This window comes from Silene latifolia, unplaced genomic scaffold (assembly GCF_048544455.1).
Source record: "Silene latifolia isolate original U9 population unplaced genomic scaffold, ASM4854445v1 scaffold_158, whole genome shotgun sequence".
In the NCBI taxonomy this organism is placed as follows: domain Eukaryota; kingdom Viridiplantae; phylum Streptophyta; class Magnoliopsida; order Caryophyllales; family Caryophyllaceae; genus Silene; species Silene latifolia.
In genome coordinates this window covers 448,981-469,675 of record NW_027413142.1, presented here as the reverse complement: position 1 = coordinate 469,675, position 20,695 = coordinate 448,981, and the positions used below count along the sequence as shown (strand labels likewise).

At 40.6% G+C, this 20,695-nt stretch overlaps 1 protein-coding gene across 1 annotated transcript; it reads right to left on the bottom strand.

Moving 5' to 3' along the window:
• Positions 1-2,114: 2,114 nt before the first annotated feature.
• Positions 2,115-19,669, bottom strand: LOC141637936 (E3 ubiquitin-protein ligase UPL1). Its single transcript, XM_074447354.1, is given in 18 exon segments — positions 2,115-2,602; positions 3,105-3,272; positions 3,367-3,473; positions 4,069-4,208; positions 4,284-4,509; positions 4,682-4,762; positions 4,866-5,012; positions 5,133-6,252; positions 6,460-6,746; positions 6,840-7,126; positions 7,268-7,469; positions 7,992-8,306; positions 8,538-10,857; positions 10,859-16,260; positions 16,389-16,595; positions 16,680-16,775; positions 19,124-19,237; positions 19,350-19,669. Coding segments are annotated over 16 exon segments (11,073 nt in total). The 5' UTR covers positions 19,157-19,237; positions 19,350-19,669; the 3' UTR covers positions 2,115-2,602; positions 3,105-3,169.
• Between the last annotated feature and the right edge of the window lie 1,026 nt (positions 19,670-20,695).

Below are 20,695 nucleotides of genomic sequence, written 5' to 3'. Positions count from 1 at the left end.
CGATTACCTCATTGGGATCACTCATTTTTAGCATGAGAGAAAGCCAATTGATAATCCAATCTTGAATGACTCAGATTGATTCCTTATTGTCGCAATTCTGGTGGAAGGGTAATAGGAAATTTGGGGGTATCCACTGGTGCAGCAAACTTTTCTTGAGCCAACCTAAAAGACTTGGTGGTATTGGTATTCGCAACATCTCCTGCTTTAAACAAGCCCTCCTCGCGAAAGTTGGGTGGAACATTCTTAGAAAGGAAAATTCTCTATTAGCTCGTACCATTAGTTCAAAATATAAACTCTCTTGGGATAATTGTGGGGCTGAGTTCTCCCATAAACGATCGAATCTGACGTGGATTGGAAAAGATGTTCTTTGGGGCATCGCTCTTTTTGCTGGAGATTGGGCATAGCAAGTTGGGAGGTGGTCTGAGCTTTCAGTTTGGAATTCTAATTGAATGAATGGAGCGAAACCTTCTCCTAACAGCGATAATCTATTAGATACTAATTTCAATGCATCCAAGTTTCAGAACCTAAGAGCTCAATTAAGTGTACAAGTATCTGAGTCATTCGACTCTTACTGTTTTAAGAGATCCGTATGAAGTATTAAGTTCAGGTGTAAAGCTCAATTAAGGGTGCTTGAGTCGTTTCCTATATGAAGTATTAGTTGTGGGTTCGAGCCTTCAAGGTATATAGTTTTGCGAGTGTGTTCTAATTTCTAAGTTTTAGCTTGCTCATTGCTTCTTCCTTTGATCATATGTATGTGGTGGTTTGGTCACTTGGGTGGCGAAATTTTATCGCCCTAAATCTAATCTAAGCACTATACTTTTCTCATTATTCTTGACTCAAGGTTAATATTAGGAAAAATGGCAAAATACTACCTATTATATTCAAGATTTTTCAAAATACTACATATTATATTTTTTTTTTCAAATTACTACCTACAAAAATACTAATCTTCCCAAATCGCTACCTTATACCTAAATTAGATCTTAATTGAGGTTAAATGACCAAAAATTCAGATTTTAATATGTTATACCAATTTTGCCCCTCATTAAACACTCCCTTAACCCATCCTCACCATTTCTAACACCACAAAAATCCACCACCACCATCATTACCACCACCACCGCGTCACCACAACCTAACCACGCGCGCAACCAAAGACCGTCCCGATCACCTTAATCCAGTCACACCCTAAACTGTATCCACCACCAGCCAAGTCCCACCACCATCACCACCGCACTCAAATCCCAACCAATCGAAAATCCTAGATCCAAGGACGTTGTTGAGGGTGGTGGTGGGTGGATGAAAAGGATGAAAAATGAAGGATTAGTAAGGGTATTATGAGTAGATTATATAGAATTCAATTAAAAAGGGGTAAATCAATGAAAGTCACCTAATAATGGTTAATTATGGTTAATTAAGTCCTAAATCTAGGTATTGGGTAGCAACTTAGGAAAAGTTGTAGCTTTGTAGGTAGTAATTTGAAAAAATAAATATAATATGTAGTATTTTGAAAAATATTGAAAGTATTAGGTAGTATTTTGCAATTGAGCCTTAATATTATTATTATTATTATTATTATTATTATTATTATTATTATTATTGTCAGTATGAAAAAGACTACTCAACTACGCTATAGCTTTAGCCAAAGCGTAAGCAGTCCTATTAAGATGTCTAAGGACAGTGACTAAGAGAAAAACAATGACATGAAATAGCTAAAGAAGAAATGAGTTGGATAATAGGAGCAACATCCTGGCAAGGGTCTCCAACACCGTTAACCTGGAGAGCGAGATTCATAGAGTCCCGTTGTAGCATCAATATGTCTGTACCCTTGATAAACGGCATCAGTCAAAGCAAAATATAAAGCCCTGGCCTCCGCTTGTAAAGGCGTTTTAGCCCAGAAATTTAGCTGTCCAAAGTGAAAATTAGCACCCTTACCATCTTGAAGCAACCAACCCACAGACGACTTTCACGATTTCCATGAGGCATCACATTTGATTTGAATATGCTCCAAGCAGATTTTATCACCAATCAAAGTATGCGGGAAATGAGATCGAATGAGAAAGGCTTCATCCTGATCCTCCAAAAGCGTAACAGGAGGCATAGCTAAATTCATATTTACCACAACTCGGAAACTCGGATTTTCAACAAATAAAAACTTGCAAAGAGCTGCAACAAACAATTTGTTCTTCGTTACACCCTTCAAGGGAATTTTATTAAGCTAGCCAATAAGATATACACTAATTACTAAGCGAAATTACAGGCTGGGGAAAAAAATGCTCCTATTATATCGACAAGGGCACAAGGCCCTTCGGAATCATCAAAACCCTTTCCTACGAAGCCAATAGACATGTTGTACGCGTCTAATTAGCTATTTGTGCTCATTCGGTAACCTGACGAAGAACAGTGAACTAATGACTCTGGCTCAGTTGACGCTACTTCATACGTCATTCATGGAGCTTCAGCGGCCATCTTCGTCACCACTTAGAATATATCAGGTTAGGTTGATGACCAGCGACTAACGAGGTTAAAAATGCAAGGATGGCAAATTAGTCCTGGTCATAACACTTGGCACAAAATTTATTTTCTCGTGAACAATTTTAATCTGCAACAAGAACATAACAATCGAAAGGGGTGAGTTTCTCACAAATACTATTATATAACTGGTTGTACAAGAGCATTGTACAACCATAATCAATCTAACTGAGCTTATGTGTATTTTCTTCAAGCTCGTATAATTTTTGATGTATATTTTAATTTTTTAATGGCAAAAATTAAAATCAAATTGGGCTCATATATATTATTTTGGAGTTTCATTATAATTTTTAAAATTCAACATTTTTATAATGAGCTCAGATTCTTTTAAACAAAGCTCGTAATCTATAGATCTAAGCTCAAGTAAATACATTATAATGCTCAAGTTCTTTTCTATACAACCTATACAACCAGTTGTATAGTCTACTTACTGCGAGTTTCTAGGTGGTTATGAGTGTAATAAAGCTGATATTGCGTTTTTATTTGTGCGAAATTAATCGCGAGGGAAAAACAACCTAAATTGATCCTTACCATAATCCCTACATATGAAAGCAAGAACAGTATGTACTCACATTTACGAAATTAGTTAACCAGACGGGAGGGACTTGTTCTCGGCTACATCAGGGAAAATTTGGGATTAGCCAAAGCCAAAACCTTCACTCGCTTCATGAATAGCGAGTAGTAGGCGCTCTCTAAGCTGTTCCTTTGACGAATATTCAGGAAGATCCAATTGATTGAAACTAGCCACAATAATAAAATTAGTTATTATACGCCTATAGCTGAGAAGTCCAAAGAACAAACTACACTAAAGCAACAAGATGTCTAAGTTCTTACCATGTATGGGCCGAAGGTAGACGCTCTGGCGCTCCATAAGCCTTGTGAATCTGAAATCTTTGCGGACCAGAGATACCTTGCAATGCCTTGAAACCTTCCAAAGGGACCTACATAACACAAGATTAAGTTTACATCATAAATATCATTGCCAGTTAGGGATGGCAATTATGGCCCAAACCGAACCGAACCGAAGGAAAACATTCGATCCAAACCCAACTCTTAATAAACCATACCCGATCCACTATTTAAAAATCCATATCCAAATCCACAATTGAAAAACCCGAACCAAATCCAAACCCGATCCAATCAAATATTTTTGGAAATTTAGGCTTTATTGTACTTGAAATTTCAATTGTCATATAAAATGATTTTTTTATGTAGTCAAATCAAGTTTTGGACCGGGTTTTGGATTATATGGTGGACCGGGTATGGATTTTGAGCGGGTATGGATTCGGAAAAAGTATAATGGGTTGGGTATGGAGTTTAAGATTTTGGATCTTGCATAACACGATCCATTGCCATCCCTATTGCCAATAAAATGAAGGCCTCTAATCATGGCTAAAATTCAAAAGACTTGACAGCCAGTTAGCACCACAAATCAACCTACTACTGAAATATCCCCAAAAATCCCATCTTTTGCCAAATCAAACAGGAAACCGACGTGATTGCTAATGAGCGGTAAAAAAAAAGTTAATTATGTACCTTTGAGGTCCCGGTGACAAACTGTAACAGCCTTGCCATATCTTCTTTGCTGAAACCACTTACAACATCCCAAAACCACTGAATAACACTTGAGCCGGCTGTATAGCCGGTATACTCAGCATTGACCTTCAAATCCTCCACTGCAAAGCATGATAGCAGTTTAAAACAAGCGCAGAATACAATGCAAAGTGAATAATATGCTTTTGTTCACTCACAGTCTATTTCTGGAAGTCCACTTATTAGGAGCTCGAGCTCCTTATCGTTGAAAATAGAGATAAGATCCCGGGGTACTAGTTCGGTAAAACCTTCAAGGAACGAATTGATTTGGGGACGAATAGCATTCGTTAAAATATGATCAGCAACAAGGTCTACATACTCTTGTTTTGTTTCCTCGGTTACCCTTATGTTTCTCCCTCCAGGTTTAAGCTCAAAATCAGTGACCTTTTTCACAAAACAGAACAAAAACAGTGAGAAACAAGTATAAAGTACATTGTTGCATCAAAACACCAGTGACCTATGACAAGGTTACTCGACACTGCAGGACTAACATACATAAGGAAGTACAAAGCCTCAAATAACCATCACAATCCTAGTTAGTATATCGAGTCCCCACCTGTGTTTTCTCATACAAGATAAGTTTTTCCTCATCCGCATCCATGCTAAACGTTAGGTCAAGAATATCATTGACATCATTCTGCAAAACAGAGCACGTGTTAGGAAGGCTTCCTGATGCACTAGTGATTAGAAAATATGTTGGTTTTAACAGATGAACAGGATTTGTTACTAAAACAACTAACCTCTAGCATCCACTTCAGGTTCTTATAGTAATCGGGATCAACAGCCTCAATATCATGGTAAGTCACCTTGACTCCAAGAATATGCTTGTAAAAGGAGCGTGTGAAATACACATCCAAAAGTTGCCCATCAAATAAGGCCTTAGCAACCTGTAAATAATCAAGGGGTGTCAAATAATAAATGAACCAGTTCAAGCTACATACTGCATCTTTCACTTTTCATCAGATATCATCAGATGAAGAACAAAGGCGATTAAAGCAAACACTCACCACACGACCAACAAACTTGAAGTATGACAAATGTTCAGTTTGGTAAACAGAGTTAGGGTTTGGCTGGAAGGTCGCATTGCTTCCAACAGTAGTGAACAGCAGAGCACCCTTATCAAATATGACCCTCGAAAGCAACTGATACCACTCTCTAGTAAGTCCACCAGCATCAATACCCTCCTCACCTTGAAATTGCACGTTCAGCCTACCCTTCAAGTCCTGAGTTGATCTCATTCGTAACTGATTGTACGAGTCTTCAAGGACATAAGCACGGCGAACACTTACCCTAAGTGGTCCCGCGAGGTGTTGTTCATGTTGCTGTCTAATTCTAGAGCGAAAATATGACTTTTTATTATCAAAGTCGATTAGGCGCGGGGATTTCAGCATCATAGAAAGCGATTTCTCTAGCAACCCAGGACTCTGCCTAATAAACGCATTCAAAAGACGTCTATGCTTATCAGCAAACCACGAGAATATGACTGTGGCATCAGATCTTCTCTGAGAATCTCCACAGGATTTTATCAGAGATGAGGATGAACTCTCAGCAGACTCTTTAACTTCTCGTGCAGTAACATAGGCTTGATCCTGCTGCACAACTGAATTGCTTGATTGCAATTTTTCACAGAGAACAAAGAAAGACTCAATAAATGGCAAGAGTCTTTGTGTTCCTGGAGGCAGGGGAGGAGAAGAGGGAGAGGGCCCTGTAACAGTTTCCCCAACACTAGTAACTGGAGATAAAGAGCTTTGTCCTAGCTCAGATTCAGTTGTTCCTATGCAATCACTGAGCTCCTGCCACAATGGCTCCAGATCCGAACTAAGCTTCAGCAACATGGCTTGCTCCGCATGCACCTCATCACTTTCCTGAACATCACTGCCAGCAGTGGATGAAATGAGAGAGCTTAGTACTTGTAGCACACGAAGCATAGAGGCACCAGCCATAGAGCCAGAACTGAGACCCATCATCCGTGTATTCTTCAGTGTGCTAAGTTCTGCGACTGCAGCACTACTTAACTCTTGTGCAAGATCTGAAAGCTCTAGAGTGAAAAATTTACGGTGAGATACAGCCACTGAGGCTAGCTTCTTCAGCACCTCACCAGCAAACATGTATACTTTGTCTGACAGCCTACACATATCATGGGTACAGGTATATCAATCCTCTGAAGACAGTGGAAATAGATAAACAGATAAATAATCTGAAGATATAAATGGAAGAGGAAATGACAGAGAGAGCACCGAAACAGATACAAGGACAAAGTAAAGCAAAAAAGAAAAAAGAAAAAAAAAACAGTATTGCATGTAAAACCACATAAAATATGAACAAAATCCATACCCTTCATAACCAAGAAGGCGGGAGACATTGCGCAAATCAGCCTTTGGGAGTTGTACAAAGATGTCAGAGATATTATGACCTTTCATTTCAGATGTTGATGACTCCCCATTCTCAACTTCACAAGGTTGCTTAGTTTCTGTTTCAACCAAATTATCATCTCTCTGTACCTGTTCATCAGACTCTTCAGTGCTATGGTTCTGAGGCACACTTGAGGCCTGCTTTGGTGGGGAGAGACTCTCTAATCTTGAAGCAGCAGTATAAACTACAACATGAAGTAAGCCCATAACCTGCTCCAAAAAGACCAAAAGAGTGTGATATGCATTTAGTTAAATTTCAAGATAAATAAAAAAAGTTCCAATACCAGCATCATAGAACCCTACCTGTTCAATGTGAGCAATGCTCCGTCGAAAAAGAGGACGATTTAGGAGCTTTAATAACAATATCAGAGGAATACTTCCTTCCTCAAAGCCCTCCTTGGAATTCAAGGTTGCCCCAATTTCCTCAACTTTCTCCTTGCCCTTTCCGTTCGTGGATTCTACAAGCTTCTCAGAGCATGGAGGTAACAGTGACCGTTCAAAGTAGAACAATGTGTCCGCAACAGCAGAATGATTAGTGGCCAAGTAGCTCAAAATTTCAAGGACACGACGCAGAACCAAAGGCGGAAGACCTGGATAAAATTCAGTCAAGAACAGTGCAAAAAAAAATTAAAACCAGGCACACAGATCTTTTTGGATCTTCTTGACTGGATAAAATTCGGTCAAAAAAAATTTAAACCAGGCACACAGATCTTTTTGACAGAGAATCATACCGTCGAACAACTGGGACTGACCATAGACAACATTTGAGGGGCACCCATATAGCCTTTGAGGATTGATCATTGAAAAGCTGGCAACAGTCCCTTCAGTGTCTGATGTGATCATTCCAAGTAAAAGATAGACTAGAGTTGCTCTGGTAAGACTATGAGCGCACAAATTTAACAGGAGTCGCTGCAGAAGACCTTTCCCGAGAGGCTATCATGAAGACACAACAAGTGATCAGCTGAACGCGGAAAAAAAACAAGTATAACATACAGAGGCGTAAGTGCGTAACTTAGGGTGATTTCCTTACATATGGCTATGGGACGAATTAATTCCCACTATATAGTTAAGTTTGGTTTGGAGAACCCAATGCAAAAGTATGAAAAAAACATGAAAAATCAATTTTCCTTGTGTAAGGTTTGATGAATAAATTATTCCCTACATATTGTTTCTTTAACGTAAACTCTAATAATTACTATCATATTCTATAATGAACTATAATGAATTCACATAGAATATTATATAATATTATATTTTAAATCACGATTATGAACAAAGAATTTAAATTAACTTTAACCCGACGACTGACATAACCCGATTTTGTATTTTGACCCACACGACCCGACCCGTGCCCCAACTTGCCAAGTCACGGTATGAGAAAGTTTTTTTTTATTTAAATTAACTGATTCGTCATTTTTTTCATTATAACGCAAGTGCTTGACTTTTAGTGCACACCTGTGCCAAGCGCAATAGCCTCAACAATGCCCTCAGGGCATTTCCATCCAGAAGTGGCTCGCCTTCAAACTCCTTCAATTTCATGATATCTGAAATAGAGGAGCTTGTTTTTCGTCCCATGGTTACTCCAACACCCCTATCCACAACAGACTGCCGGTCAAAGCCCAACCTGCGATGATGACTGAGTCTATGGCCGCCTCCGAAGAGGCTGCGAGCCTGGTAATGACTCATTGCTCTATCCCTAAGCATCTGAGCTTCCGCAAGTAATGGAGAAGGCAAAGCTGATAAAACTGCTTCAGATGATGTCAACAGTACCTATCATCATACGAAAAGATGGAGATGTTAAAAAGAGCAAAAAAGGTAACACTGATAACTTGGTTTACTTCCATACTTCACTTCAGCTATGTGTCGCGCGTCTGAAACTTTGACATTCGACACGACAACACTTGTCATTTCATTCAAGGACAAAAACATGAACGTTTGACACTCTGACACTTCCAGACAAGTTGAAATAACACTATTCTTAGCAGAAAATTCAGTCCAAACCTCTTCACGCAAATCAGAAGGAAGAGTAGCTATAATAGAAGCATTATCCATGTCGACTGGCTGGCCTTCACTCTGCTGAGCCAACCTCTGCGCTCTCTGTTGGGCAAGAACTTCGGCTTGAATATCAGGAGGCAATGCAGCCAGAAACTCGGGATCGATGTCTTCCATTGACGGTGGGCTGTATGTTGGTGGTTGAGCTGTTTGGGACTGCTGCGATGCCAATACTTCAGCTCTTAAATCTTCAGGGAGTGCCTCTAAAAAGGTTGGATCAATTGCACTGGAGCCAGGTTGCTCACCATTGGCTTCTCCAATGTTGTCAGCGTCCATAGAATCAGGATTAACGGAACCATTATCATCATGAATAGGTGAAGCCATGCGTTGGTTGGCTTGAACAGACTCTCCATCAATACCATTCATCTCAACATCACCGTGAACTGGAAAAGCAGGATGTTCTATATCTACCTGATCGTGTATCGCTAAATCAGGATTCACTACCAAATTATTACTAGGCAAGCCATCATCAACCGGGCATACATTGGCATCATTTACATTATCTACACACACAAAATCCCCTTGATTGGTTTCATGGTCTGAAGATGACGGCAGAGGGTCTTGTCCTGACGTCATTACATCACCGCAAGGCCTATTCCCATCCGAGTTACTTAATGTAGGTTCATTTGCATAGGCACAATCAGCCGCCGCCTCTACCACAGGTATTACACTGACATCACCTCCAGCAGAAACTACACCAGCCTCCATGTTTGTCTGCTCATCCGAACTATTCCCCACAAGATTATTAATGTTCTCTTGTCCATCCACTGCATCCAACTGTTGATTGCTTGAATTTTCAGATTGCCTTTCAGCTGGAGTTCCTCGCAAAAGAGTAACAAAGGTATCCTCCACAGCCTGTGCAATAGCTGAGGCTTGATTGCCGACTTGCGGTTGACCATCATCAGCCCAACGACCATCACCTGGCCCTCTTCTCCCAGATAATTGTAATTGCATCGAGTCCATACCAACAGAGTAGTCTGTCAATGGTGGAGGTCCTGATCCACCAGACCGGTCACCAAAGATGCCAGCTGAGCCCAAATCAAAAGGAATTGGAGGGGTATCAAACATGTAGAAATGTGATAATGATTCAGATTCCCTGGATGTATTGCCACCAGATGACCACAATGAAACATCACCTGACTGAGTTGGTCTCAATAATAAAGGGTGTTGGAGACCTCCCTCCACATTGGATCGGTCAAAAGTTCTACTAGGCTGACGACGCCTCTCAAGGCCTAAGGTACTCGTAAAACCAAAGAGGTCATCCACGTTTACACCCTGGAAGGGCTCAGAGGGAACATCAATCAGGCCACTTCCAGACTGGGCGACCTGCAATTGGTGAAAGCCATCCAGAGCCTCTCCCCATCTCACCTCAATTACTCTATTATCATTATAATCATCTTCCTCATCATCCACTATTTCATTATTGTAATCATCCCCCAATCTTGTATCTTCTTGATCTTCCACATCTGTATCGGCAAGTGACATAATAGCAGTTCCATCTTCAGGAATATCATCATCTTCATCCTCATCATCCTCGTCGTCCTCATCATCCTCATCACCTTCACCCCCCATGTCATCATCCCCGTCACCAATATCATCGTCAGCTCGATTTTCTACATGGAATTCCATACTAATTTGATCAGTACTGGGCATTAGCTCACCTTCTTCCATATCATCCCGAGTGAAGTCCATCGCAAGCTCAGTACCCACATTCATTGCCAAAGTCCCTTGCTCGGCAGACCCATTTAGATCTGTACCTGTATTACCCTCGTGAGAACTGGGTTCAGTAGCCCCACTATCCCTAACTTCCTGATCACTAAACCTATTTTCCCTAAGCTCTGTGTTTTGATTTTCTATGGTCATGACAGTTCGGTCAGTCGATTGCACTTCCAAACCAGTTCCTCTCTGTTTGTTCAACGAATCAGATTTGATTGCTGGGTCACTAGAGTTAGCAGCGCGAGTTAAGCTTTCTAAGGACTTCAAAATGATATTTGCAATTTTAGGAGCGTCTGGATGATCCAAATCAATTGACTCGAGTATGCCAGTCAAACACAGCACAATACCTCCATCTATCATACTTCGAGCAACATCAGGAGAATAACCAGAAACAGATAAGCTACTAGAGGATGAATTCTTCGACAAGACAGAGTAGACCAACTCCACTAGTGCCAGAACCTTTCTACTTGGTAACAAACTGCTTTCAGGAGTGCTCCTCGAGTCAGAGTACAAGGTCACGGCCTTTACAAGCTCGCTAATAACTCGCTCGCGCCTCGCTTGAACGTCCACACAAGACTACCAAAAACCATGAAGCCTTCTCAGACAACTTCTGTCTCAATTCACTCGATCCACCAGATTGATCAGCTGAAAGAGGAAGAAGATTATGTAAAACATGGTGGAATACACCACCTAGTGATGATGTATCGGGATGACTAGTTACACGCAGCTGGCATACATCTGAGTCCCGTCTGAGCACAACACTAACAGCCTGGACATACATCAGAAGAATCTCGCTCAGCAATTTGAGGATAAAAGTCACCTTAGCGAGCGCCGCAGATATTTCAGGTACGTGTTCCGATTTCTCCTTTCCCGACTCGTCAACCTTTAATTTACCTTTCCCTTTTGTGATGGCCTCATCCAACTCCATGGCCGTTATGTTGCTTATCTGATCTTCCTCGCTGCTTGAGTAAGGAAATTGCAAAACTATTTCAAGAAGCTGGTCTATTACTTGAGTAACATTGGCAGGGATCTTTTTATGACCTTTTGAACCCTTTCCAGGGCCATCCTGAACCTTCGTTTCAAGAACTTTGACCGACTCATTGTTAGGTAATCCAATCTCAGTGGCAGTTGATTTAGCTTTTTCCTTCTCTTTTTCTTTTTCTTTCGATAGAACGACAACAGTCCTCCCAGCTGATGTCTCTAACTGACAAGTTGCTGCAGCAGCCTTCGTAAATGTCACTGGATCTCTAGAGATTACAGGCGCCATTGATGTCAAAAACATACGAGTAGGAATTCGTCCAGCATGCCTTCCTCCACTAAGTGTCTGTCGAATCTCATGTTCCATGGCGGTTTGCAGAGTTTGTGGATCCTCAAGCAAATGTCTAACAATAGCAGATGCAATAGTATCATATCCAGGAAAAAAACAACCTCTAGGAAGATTGAATAAAGCATGCAAACCCCCAATTTCAAGAAACTTCAGCGCTAAAGCATGCGTTTTTGTCAACCGAGCACAAATCTGTAACACTGCTTGCATTATTACAGCTGGAACATGCAGGTGTAACATATCACACGCAATTTCAAGCACTGCGTGACTCTCATCCATAGAAAGGTACCCCGTCAATTTTCCAAATATTTTCTGAAATGCAAAATGCGACTCCTCACAATAACCTGGAGTTGAGTTTCTCTTGGCGTCAAGAACCGGAGCTGCTACAGGAACAATCTCCTCAGATGAATCAGGAAGTGGACAAGTTGAAGCAGCCCTCAAATCCTCAGGGTTAACTCTCGGCCTGGATTGCAACAAATTATCCAGTATAAGTAGCAAAGCACTAGTGCTTTTCATGGTCAGCAGATCCTTCCCAAGCTGATTTTCCATTTTGTAAATCCTTAAAACATCGATAGCAATGGACACAATACCACTCTGTGTAGCAATTTCTCGGGTAGCAGTATCTTCTGAAAGAAGCAAAGCCAAAATATGCGATATAGATGATACAGCACTAGCATTTTTCAACAAATCAGAAGAACACAGCCGGAGACTCTGAATAAGATACGATGCCACTTTCTGACGGTCTTCGCCCTTGTTCCGGTTGCAAAGAGTTGTAAGCAAATCAGTCAAGGGAAAGGCTATGGAATCTGCGCTCTGAAACAACTTCATAGCTGCCTCCAGGATATCATCAACAGGTGGAACCTTCATCTGACCATCTTCTCCCACAACATCAGCTGACTTATCATTATTATCATTCTTCGAAGCATCTGTTGAGCTGCCTAAGGACAAAGCAAGAGCCCGAGCCAGTTCACCATCCTCCTGAACAGGATCTTCAGGGTGAGTACACAACCAATCCATGGCCATCTCCACACTATTGCTCTCCACCTGTCTCAAGGCCTCCTCAGCTCGAACTCTTGAAAAACCCATATCGACAATAGTAGCTACTGTATCTTCATCAGGTGGAGGTGCTACACGCGGGTTTAAATTTCCAGGCACTACATTGCGATTATGCTTTACATCACCAACCCCAGAATATATGTGAGTAACAACCAGGAGGACTGAAGTAATAAAGGTAACATTACAAAGAGGAAACATTGGATGATTCCACACAGGAAGTATCACATCAAGAACCTGAGACTGGAGCATCCGTACGAAGACTTGTGGATCTCTTGGGACAGGGAACAACCCAATGGATAAGCCAACAGCAACTGGCTGAACAAGCAGCTGAGCCTGAGAGGGTGAATTAGGAGATAGAAGAAGAGACGAATTCACAAAATACTCAAGCAGTCGACAGTAATTCTGTAAAGTGTCAAGCAACCAAGAGCTGTGTTCCAACTTGTTACCCTCGCCAGCCTTGTCCATGTCAGTACTTGACATGGGAATTGAGTGCGGAAGAGACCATAATAGTTGGCTTGTAGCTTCAAAAGTGGTCAAAAGTTCCTTAAAGGCACCACTAACATAGAAGTTATTCACCATTGCCGTGTAACACACACGACGCCTGCTATCAAAAGTGAGAGCTGCCATGTCATGCACAACCTTTCCAAGATAACGGCATTTCACCGAAAGCGAGATATCAAGCCCTGCTGAAGTAGCATGGCCACAAAAACTAAGAGCGTCGACAAAATTTTTTGCAAGAGCATTACCTATGTTCTTTGCAACAGAACCAGTTGACCATGAGTCGGCTCTTCGGCGACTTGGTGAATTGAAGCCCTTGATGAGAGCTGTATAAAATGACCGCATGGTACCAGAAAGTTTTGAAAGAATGTCTGATGCAAGAATTTCAGGGCTTATCTTCTTTTGTTCAAGAGAAGGGGGGGCCTCAAGAGCATTTGCTGAGGCTTCCGAGTCAAAACTGAAAGCATCAAGATGGCGACCAGCCCTCCCACCTCTTATGCGTGTCAAGCCATGTCGATTACGACGGCTTAACCCCTCACCAGAGCGAAAAACTGACAGCAAATCACGCTCCCCAGCCCAATGGGATTGAGAGCCACCCCTAATGCTAACAGGGTTCATATATCTAACCACAGGAATACTCGTGTCATCATCACTTTCCCTCCCAGTAGAGGCTCCCGGAGCTGCTTCAACATTTTCCGCTTCCGCCTCAACATTTTGCTTAAAATCACAGGACATGGAGATCTGCCATAGTACTTCTCTATATACCCTTCCAATACCTTTTAGCACATCAGCATCCCCTGCTCCCAACTCCGAGATAACTGTTGTAGTCCCCTTCAACAACGAATTCGAAAGGGCTAATATGCCTTCCAGACTTGAAAGACATCTCAAAACTTTAGTCTGCTCTGTCGCTTCCAGTTCAGTGAGACAGACTCCCCCAGTTGTCTCCAGTGCTTCAATTGTTGTGTTTAGATGCTCTCTCAAAAAGGAACACACAGCCCTTGCCAAGGAAGCAGAATGTTGTGCTGAAAAGTTCTTAAAAGCAATGGAAACACTCTGACCAACTGGAACTGAGAGAGGTAATAATGGCAAAGAGAACATCTTCAGAACAGTTTCAATTCCTTTCTTCTCAATAAATAGGCGACATGCATCGGTATTCTGAAGAATAGTCTCAAGGAGACGGGAAACATTGCTAAGACAATCTGGAAGATATGATTCCACATTAGCCAAAGAAGCATCCGCAGATAAATCATTAGAATCAGGGGTTTCAGATTTTGGCAGTTCTTTTTCGTCAATCAAAGACGAAGAACTCTTGGCTTCCAAATCAGTCTCCATCAGAACAGGAACTGAGGGGGTTGAAGAGTCCATAGATGACGAAGCTTCACCAACAGAGCCTAGCTTGACAATTGTATTTAGGATCTCAACCAACATATCAACCCCGGGCCCACGCAATGCAGAAGCATGCCGCATGAGTTCATCTAGCCCACTAGACAAAGAAGCAGGAGCCTCTCCGGCAAGTGCACGTAAATATGCCTTGGAAGTAAAAACCTTGACAAAGCAATTCAAAGCGTTGCGATCTTTGACGGCCTGGAGACCGTTATTGTTTAGGCAAAAAGCATCCAAGCATGGCGGTATACATGTGATGGCATCTGCAGAGCAAAGTACACCATCCATGATAGCATCCATGAAAGCAGAGGGCAGACCAGCTGCGTCTAAAGCGGGAAAGCATGTCGGATCATTATGAATAAGTTCATGTGTAACATTGGCAGCAAGTGAAAATACCCCACCACCAAAATCTTTTGCCCTTCGAAATATGATACATAAACACTGAGGCAACAAACTCTCCTCCGAGTCGTAAATACGATGAGTGCTTCCAGGTGCATATGTTCCAAGAGAAATAGCACGGAGCAAAGCCTTCATTAGCAAACGTCTGTGATATGCGAGCAGTGACTCTGAATAAAGGGGTTGCACATCATCCAGGACATCAGATGTCCCCACTGTCACATAATTGTTACCAATCTTGCTGCCATCAAATCCACTCTCTACAACTGATAATTCCATCTTAAGACGATGGATTGTATCGTCTAAACCACCCAGGTCTCTAAACAATGCTGCGGCTGGATTACTGTAGTCCATAAAAGCTTCCAGAACATGCACAGCAGTAGCAACCAAATGAAGATGTTGAGGGTCTGTATCTTTGAGAAGAGGCAAAAGAGTTGGTATGAATCCAGAGTCTCGCATTGCAGAGCATCCTGATGATGAGGATACTAAAACAGTGACAAGAGACAAGAGAGCCTCAGCAAAAACAACAGACCAGTTTGAAGAACCATTTATTGCAGAATCAACGGCCTTCTGCATTAGACTGGAAAGAATGCCACGCTGGCCACCAGAAGTCACAGCAGTAAGGACCGTCGGCTGGCGGGGCCTATCTTGACAAAGAGCGACTAAAGCCCGCAGACTCAAAATGCGGATTTTCTCTGGAACTGAATCTTCAAAACTTAACAATGAGACTAGCTCATTAGTAAATTCGGGTTCGGAATTAAAGAAAGATACCAAATTATCAGTATCACTGCTTGCTTGAACGACCACCATAAAAGCATATAAGCGGATACATGTATATTGCTGCCTGGAAGCTAAGGATCCAAAAGCTCTAGCAAACCTCAGTCTTGTAAATAAAGAAAATCTAAAATTAGAAGGAATTTTATATTCTTTAACTAGCATATTCAAGATCTCTAGATCGCTCTCAGGACGGCTGTCTATTCTAGGCACGTGAATAATTTGAAGCCCTGGTGTAGCTTCAGTTCCAGACGAAGAATCGGCCACTCTGTAGAATTCATAATGAAGCGTAGACCCCAACTGTTCAGCAATAGAATCACGCCCATTTTCCAATGCACATGCAATTAGCCCCAGTCCTTCTTCCTTGCAACCCCAACCTTGTGCAAAGGTAAACAATCTTGAGCTCAAACCGGCATCTCTAATAGAATACTTCCCCACAGTCTTCTTCAAAAAAGTTGCTAGAGTCTGGAGGCTAGCTTCAACCACATCAGCATCGGCAGAAGCCAGCAAATATGACAGATGCTGCTGCATCAACATAGAAACAAGCAAGAAAATAAATAATAATAATAAAAAAACTATTTGAGCAGAAACAACCAGAAGAACTGAGGGAAAGACATATAATACAATAGCAACCAAAGAGAAGAGTCATATACCTCATAAGACACGAGAAAATGTTTATTTAAGCAATTCTCCAAAATAACCCTCATAACACGAAGAATCTGGAGAACGGCTTCTTTAGGGAACGGAGGATCGCGATCCAAAAAATCATCCTCGAGTTGTAAATCCAGCCTGGGTTTTATATGCTTCTCAAAATATGAGTCAAAATGATTAAAAAGATCGACCCAATGGTGGAAATCCCCCTGAAGCAACAATGAAGAAACCGTCAGCAAAAGGCGCAAAGAAAGCTCATGGTATGTACCTGGGAAAAGACAGAGAAAAATCACCTTATCGAAGTCCCATACAAAACTTTTTAGGGACTCCTGTATGTTCTCAAGGGGCGTTGAAGTAATACTATTTATGAGTGATCGTATCTTCGGAGGCTGCAAAGTAAACACAAAAAAAAAAACATAGAAAGAAACATAAGATTTACCATAGGCCCATAGCTGAAGATTTACATCTGGAAGAGATTAAATTGTTAACTGAAGCATGAAAATCATAAATTCACAGGGACTGCGGTCATAAAAAATCACAACACTTGAATTTATTCTACTACACCTTAAACAGGTTGTCTGAACCACCCAGATATCCCAAATTAACTCAAACTGAGATTCACAAGAGATGTTGATAAATCATATATCAAATTAACAATTATCACTCGCACCAGCTTGATGCAGAGACATAAATCAATGGCAATGTGCTCTAAAATGAACAGATCAGTCTCTCAGAACGATATAACATCCACAGGTCAGACGTGATCAATCACAATAGCACAGGAAAAATATAAATACAGGTTCAAATCGGACCACTACTCAATTTCTCGAGGGAATTTCTTAAAGGTAACTTAAACTAGCACATTAGCTAGATCAATTTTCATAAGAACAGCATTGTTCCAGGTTCAGCACATCGGCCCACACAAATTGACATTCAAAAGCTTGACAGAAGCAAATGAACTAGCTAATACAGGCTGCATTTAAAATAAGGTTATAAATGTATTCACTGAGCATACAGAACTTCCCAGATCCTGCCAGTCAACATGCCTAACTGTTCGAAGATGTCTTATGGCAGACATTTTTTTAGACTAAACTGATTAGGTGTCCAAAAGTCATCATAAGAAGCCACATAAAAAAAAAGTCCCTATACCTATAGGTTAAATCAATCAGATTTTACTTTGACACTCCGCTATCAGCCTATCACTGTTTGTCACATGTCTTACAGTCCAACATTCCCACACGTCACAGCACTTCGATACTCCATTTCAAGTAACACAACGACTTGTGTAAGACGGTTTTACATAAGTATTTGTGTAAAACCATATGTTATTTACCAACATGTAGTTCAAAAACTATTTCTAGGAAATTCCACGACTCTTAAGGATATAAATGTCCTTATATGATGGTTTTATAATGTAAAAAGGTTTTAAAATAAGACTATTAGATTAAGAAAAACGAGTCTTTTGTCACAAAATAGTCATGTCTGAGACCGTGCCACAAGTGTCACTTGTAGCCATGCTCGTAACACAGGACTAGATGAGACCAACTATACAACAAACTGTACTTCTGAATCACAGCGAACTAAATAACTAACCGAAGTAGTTAAAGATGCATCACATAATTGTTAGGAGCGGCTTTAGAAACATTACTAAATCATAATGGCTCTCTTTGGAGACTGAAAATAAAATCAACAGGAAGAGGTAAACTATACATTGAGATGGTCAAGAATCAAGATGTATCTATAGTGCACACTTGCACAACCTAGGGCAGACCAGAAAAGAAGATTTTTCGGGAGACTTGCTACGGAGAAGTACCAACGATCTACAAATAAAACGAAAATTACTAACCAGGCATCAATTACTGTTAAACGAACTGGCACAAAACATTGACTCAGCTAACAGCGACACAAACATCAATTCTCTGAGCAGTTAAAATAGTGGAAATTCTTGAACAGGAATAAAAGGGCACACTTTATACGGAGTTCACGTCTCTAAAACCACCACGCGGTTTTCCCCTAATACTTTACAATAGCCCCCCACCAGCCATGTAGCGCTTGAAACTACACGATTTATTGTTTCAAAATACCATCCTATTTCATACTAGCTTTCTAGGTTCTCTGCTTCCACTATGCATAACCTTCAGGCTTTGACACCATATGTGGGCCATTGTTAATAGCTTGTGGCAGACATACAATTGCCAGAATCTTCCTTCAAGCCAGTGCCAGAACACATTGTCAAATGTTAAATATGGCTCTTTTGTCGAAAAGTTTCATGTTTTGGACTAAAGCATAGGGTCGGTCGTACTATCAATAGGTCAAAGTGTTGGCCACACGAAACCCAACCAAAGTGAATTGTCGAAGTAACATAGTCTGATAATCAAGACAATCAATTTCAAAATTTAATTAATCATCAACAATATTACTTTATCATGGTTATAAACACAAAATTCTACCAATCCACTTTTCATAAGTTTCTCTGACATGATCAACAAAGAGCAAGACTATCATCAAGAGCTCCAAACATCGGTTATTCGACACACAAAACAGAGCACAATTATTGAGTTACAATCATCATCAATTCTAAACTAACAAAACAATCAAATACCAACAAATTATTACTATAAAAACACAATTAAGATTCTAAAACAGCAATTTCATTAACTTTAAACAAAATCATATCATCAATTACGAAAAACATAATTATAATTACAATTACAATTACTTAAGCAAGTAAACTAACCACTTCAGAAGACCTCCGTCGTTTGAGCTTCATATTGTATCAAATTCCACGGCAATCATTAACCTAAATTACTCCAACCGAACACAACACGATTCGATACGATTCACAGCGCACCTGAGAATCGATCAACAAAGTTATATAAAACTTACAAGAATCAATTAGAACTAAATTGAACTATACAGAAATTAAATTAAATAGATGCATGAAAAAAAAGATCAGATCATACGAATGAATGTTGAGAGATTGAATCGGATGATTGAATTAGGTATTTGAATTTTGATTGATTTTGATTTTGATTTCGAATTTTCGATAGATTTGATTTATTTATTTATGTCTAGGGTTTTCAAGTGAGGTTTTCTGGGTAAGGAAGGAGATGAGATCGTAAATATCATGAGGTTAAATGTGAGTGTGTTGTGTTTATATAAGGTATGGGAATTTAAGAGAGATTTGATTTCTTAGTGAGGTGAACTTTGTTTGTTGTAAAAAAGTGGCGTGTAGTTTTGCAATGCTAAATTGCAACTTTACACTAGTCGGTTTGTTGGAAGTATTTGGATTGCGGGATTTGGAGGGAAAATAGGAAATTTAAAATCTCTTGTTTGAATAGAAATTAAAGATTAAGGGGACGTTTGGTTGTCACTTAGAAAATATAGGCATTGGAAAATCCCATGATTTTGAAAAACATGGGTTGTTTGGTTGCCATAAATTTTGGAAAATGTAGTAATTAGAACTTCCCAAAAACTTTCAATGCCTACCTGATGTAGGAAGTTGCTTACCTACTCCCCCCTTGGTCATTGGAAGTTCCTGTGGAATTTAATTCCTACATGAGCAACCAAACACTTTTCCGAAATTCACCCGAATTGGATGAGGGAACTTAATTCCCATGAATTGTATTTTCCTAGGAAAATTAAGTTCCTTGATCAACCAAACAACCCCTAAGGGTATGTTTGGATAGGAGATTTGGAGGAAAAGGAAGGGGAGGGAAAGGAAGAGATGATAAATCCTTTGTTTGGTTAACAAAATGGAGGTAGAGGGATTTTGAGGGGAGAGAAAATGAATCCCTCCACTTCTCCCCTTCAAGCTAAATTATTTCCTCTCCAACAAAGGTAAGATTTAGAGGGAAAATCACCACCTCCATTCTCCCTCCTCTTTCCTTCCATCCCTTTCTCTTCCCTCTTTCTCCCTCCTCTCCCTTCCGTACACTTTTGCTATCCAAACACACCATGAGGTCTTGTTTGGATAGGGAAAAAGGAGGGAAAGGAAATGGGAGGGGGAGGAGGGAAGAGAAAGGAATGGGAGGGAAGGGAAAGGATAATGGAGGAGATGATTTTCCCTCTAAATTTTGTCTATGTTGGTGGGGAAATAATTTGCCTTGTAGGAAGAAAATGGAGGGATCCATTTTCCCTCCCCTCCAAATCCCTCTACCTTTATTTTGCTAACCAAACAATGGATTTCTCATCTTTTCAATTCTCTCACCTCTCATTCCCTCCAAATCCCTCAATCCAAACACACCCTGAGAAATAGATGATATATGTTTGGATAGCAAGAAATTGAGGAGGTGGGGAGGAGGAAATA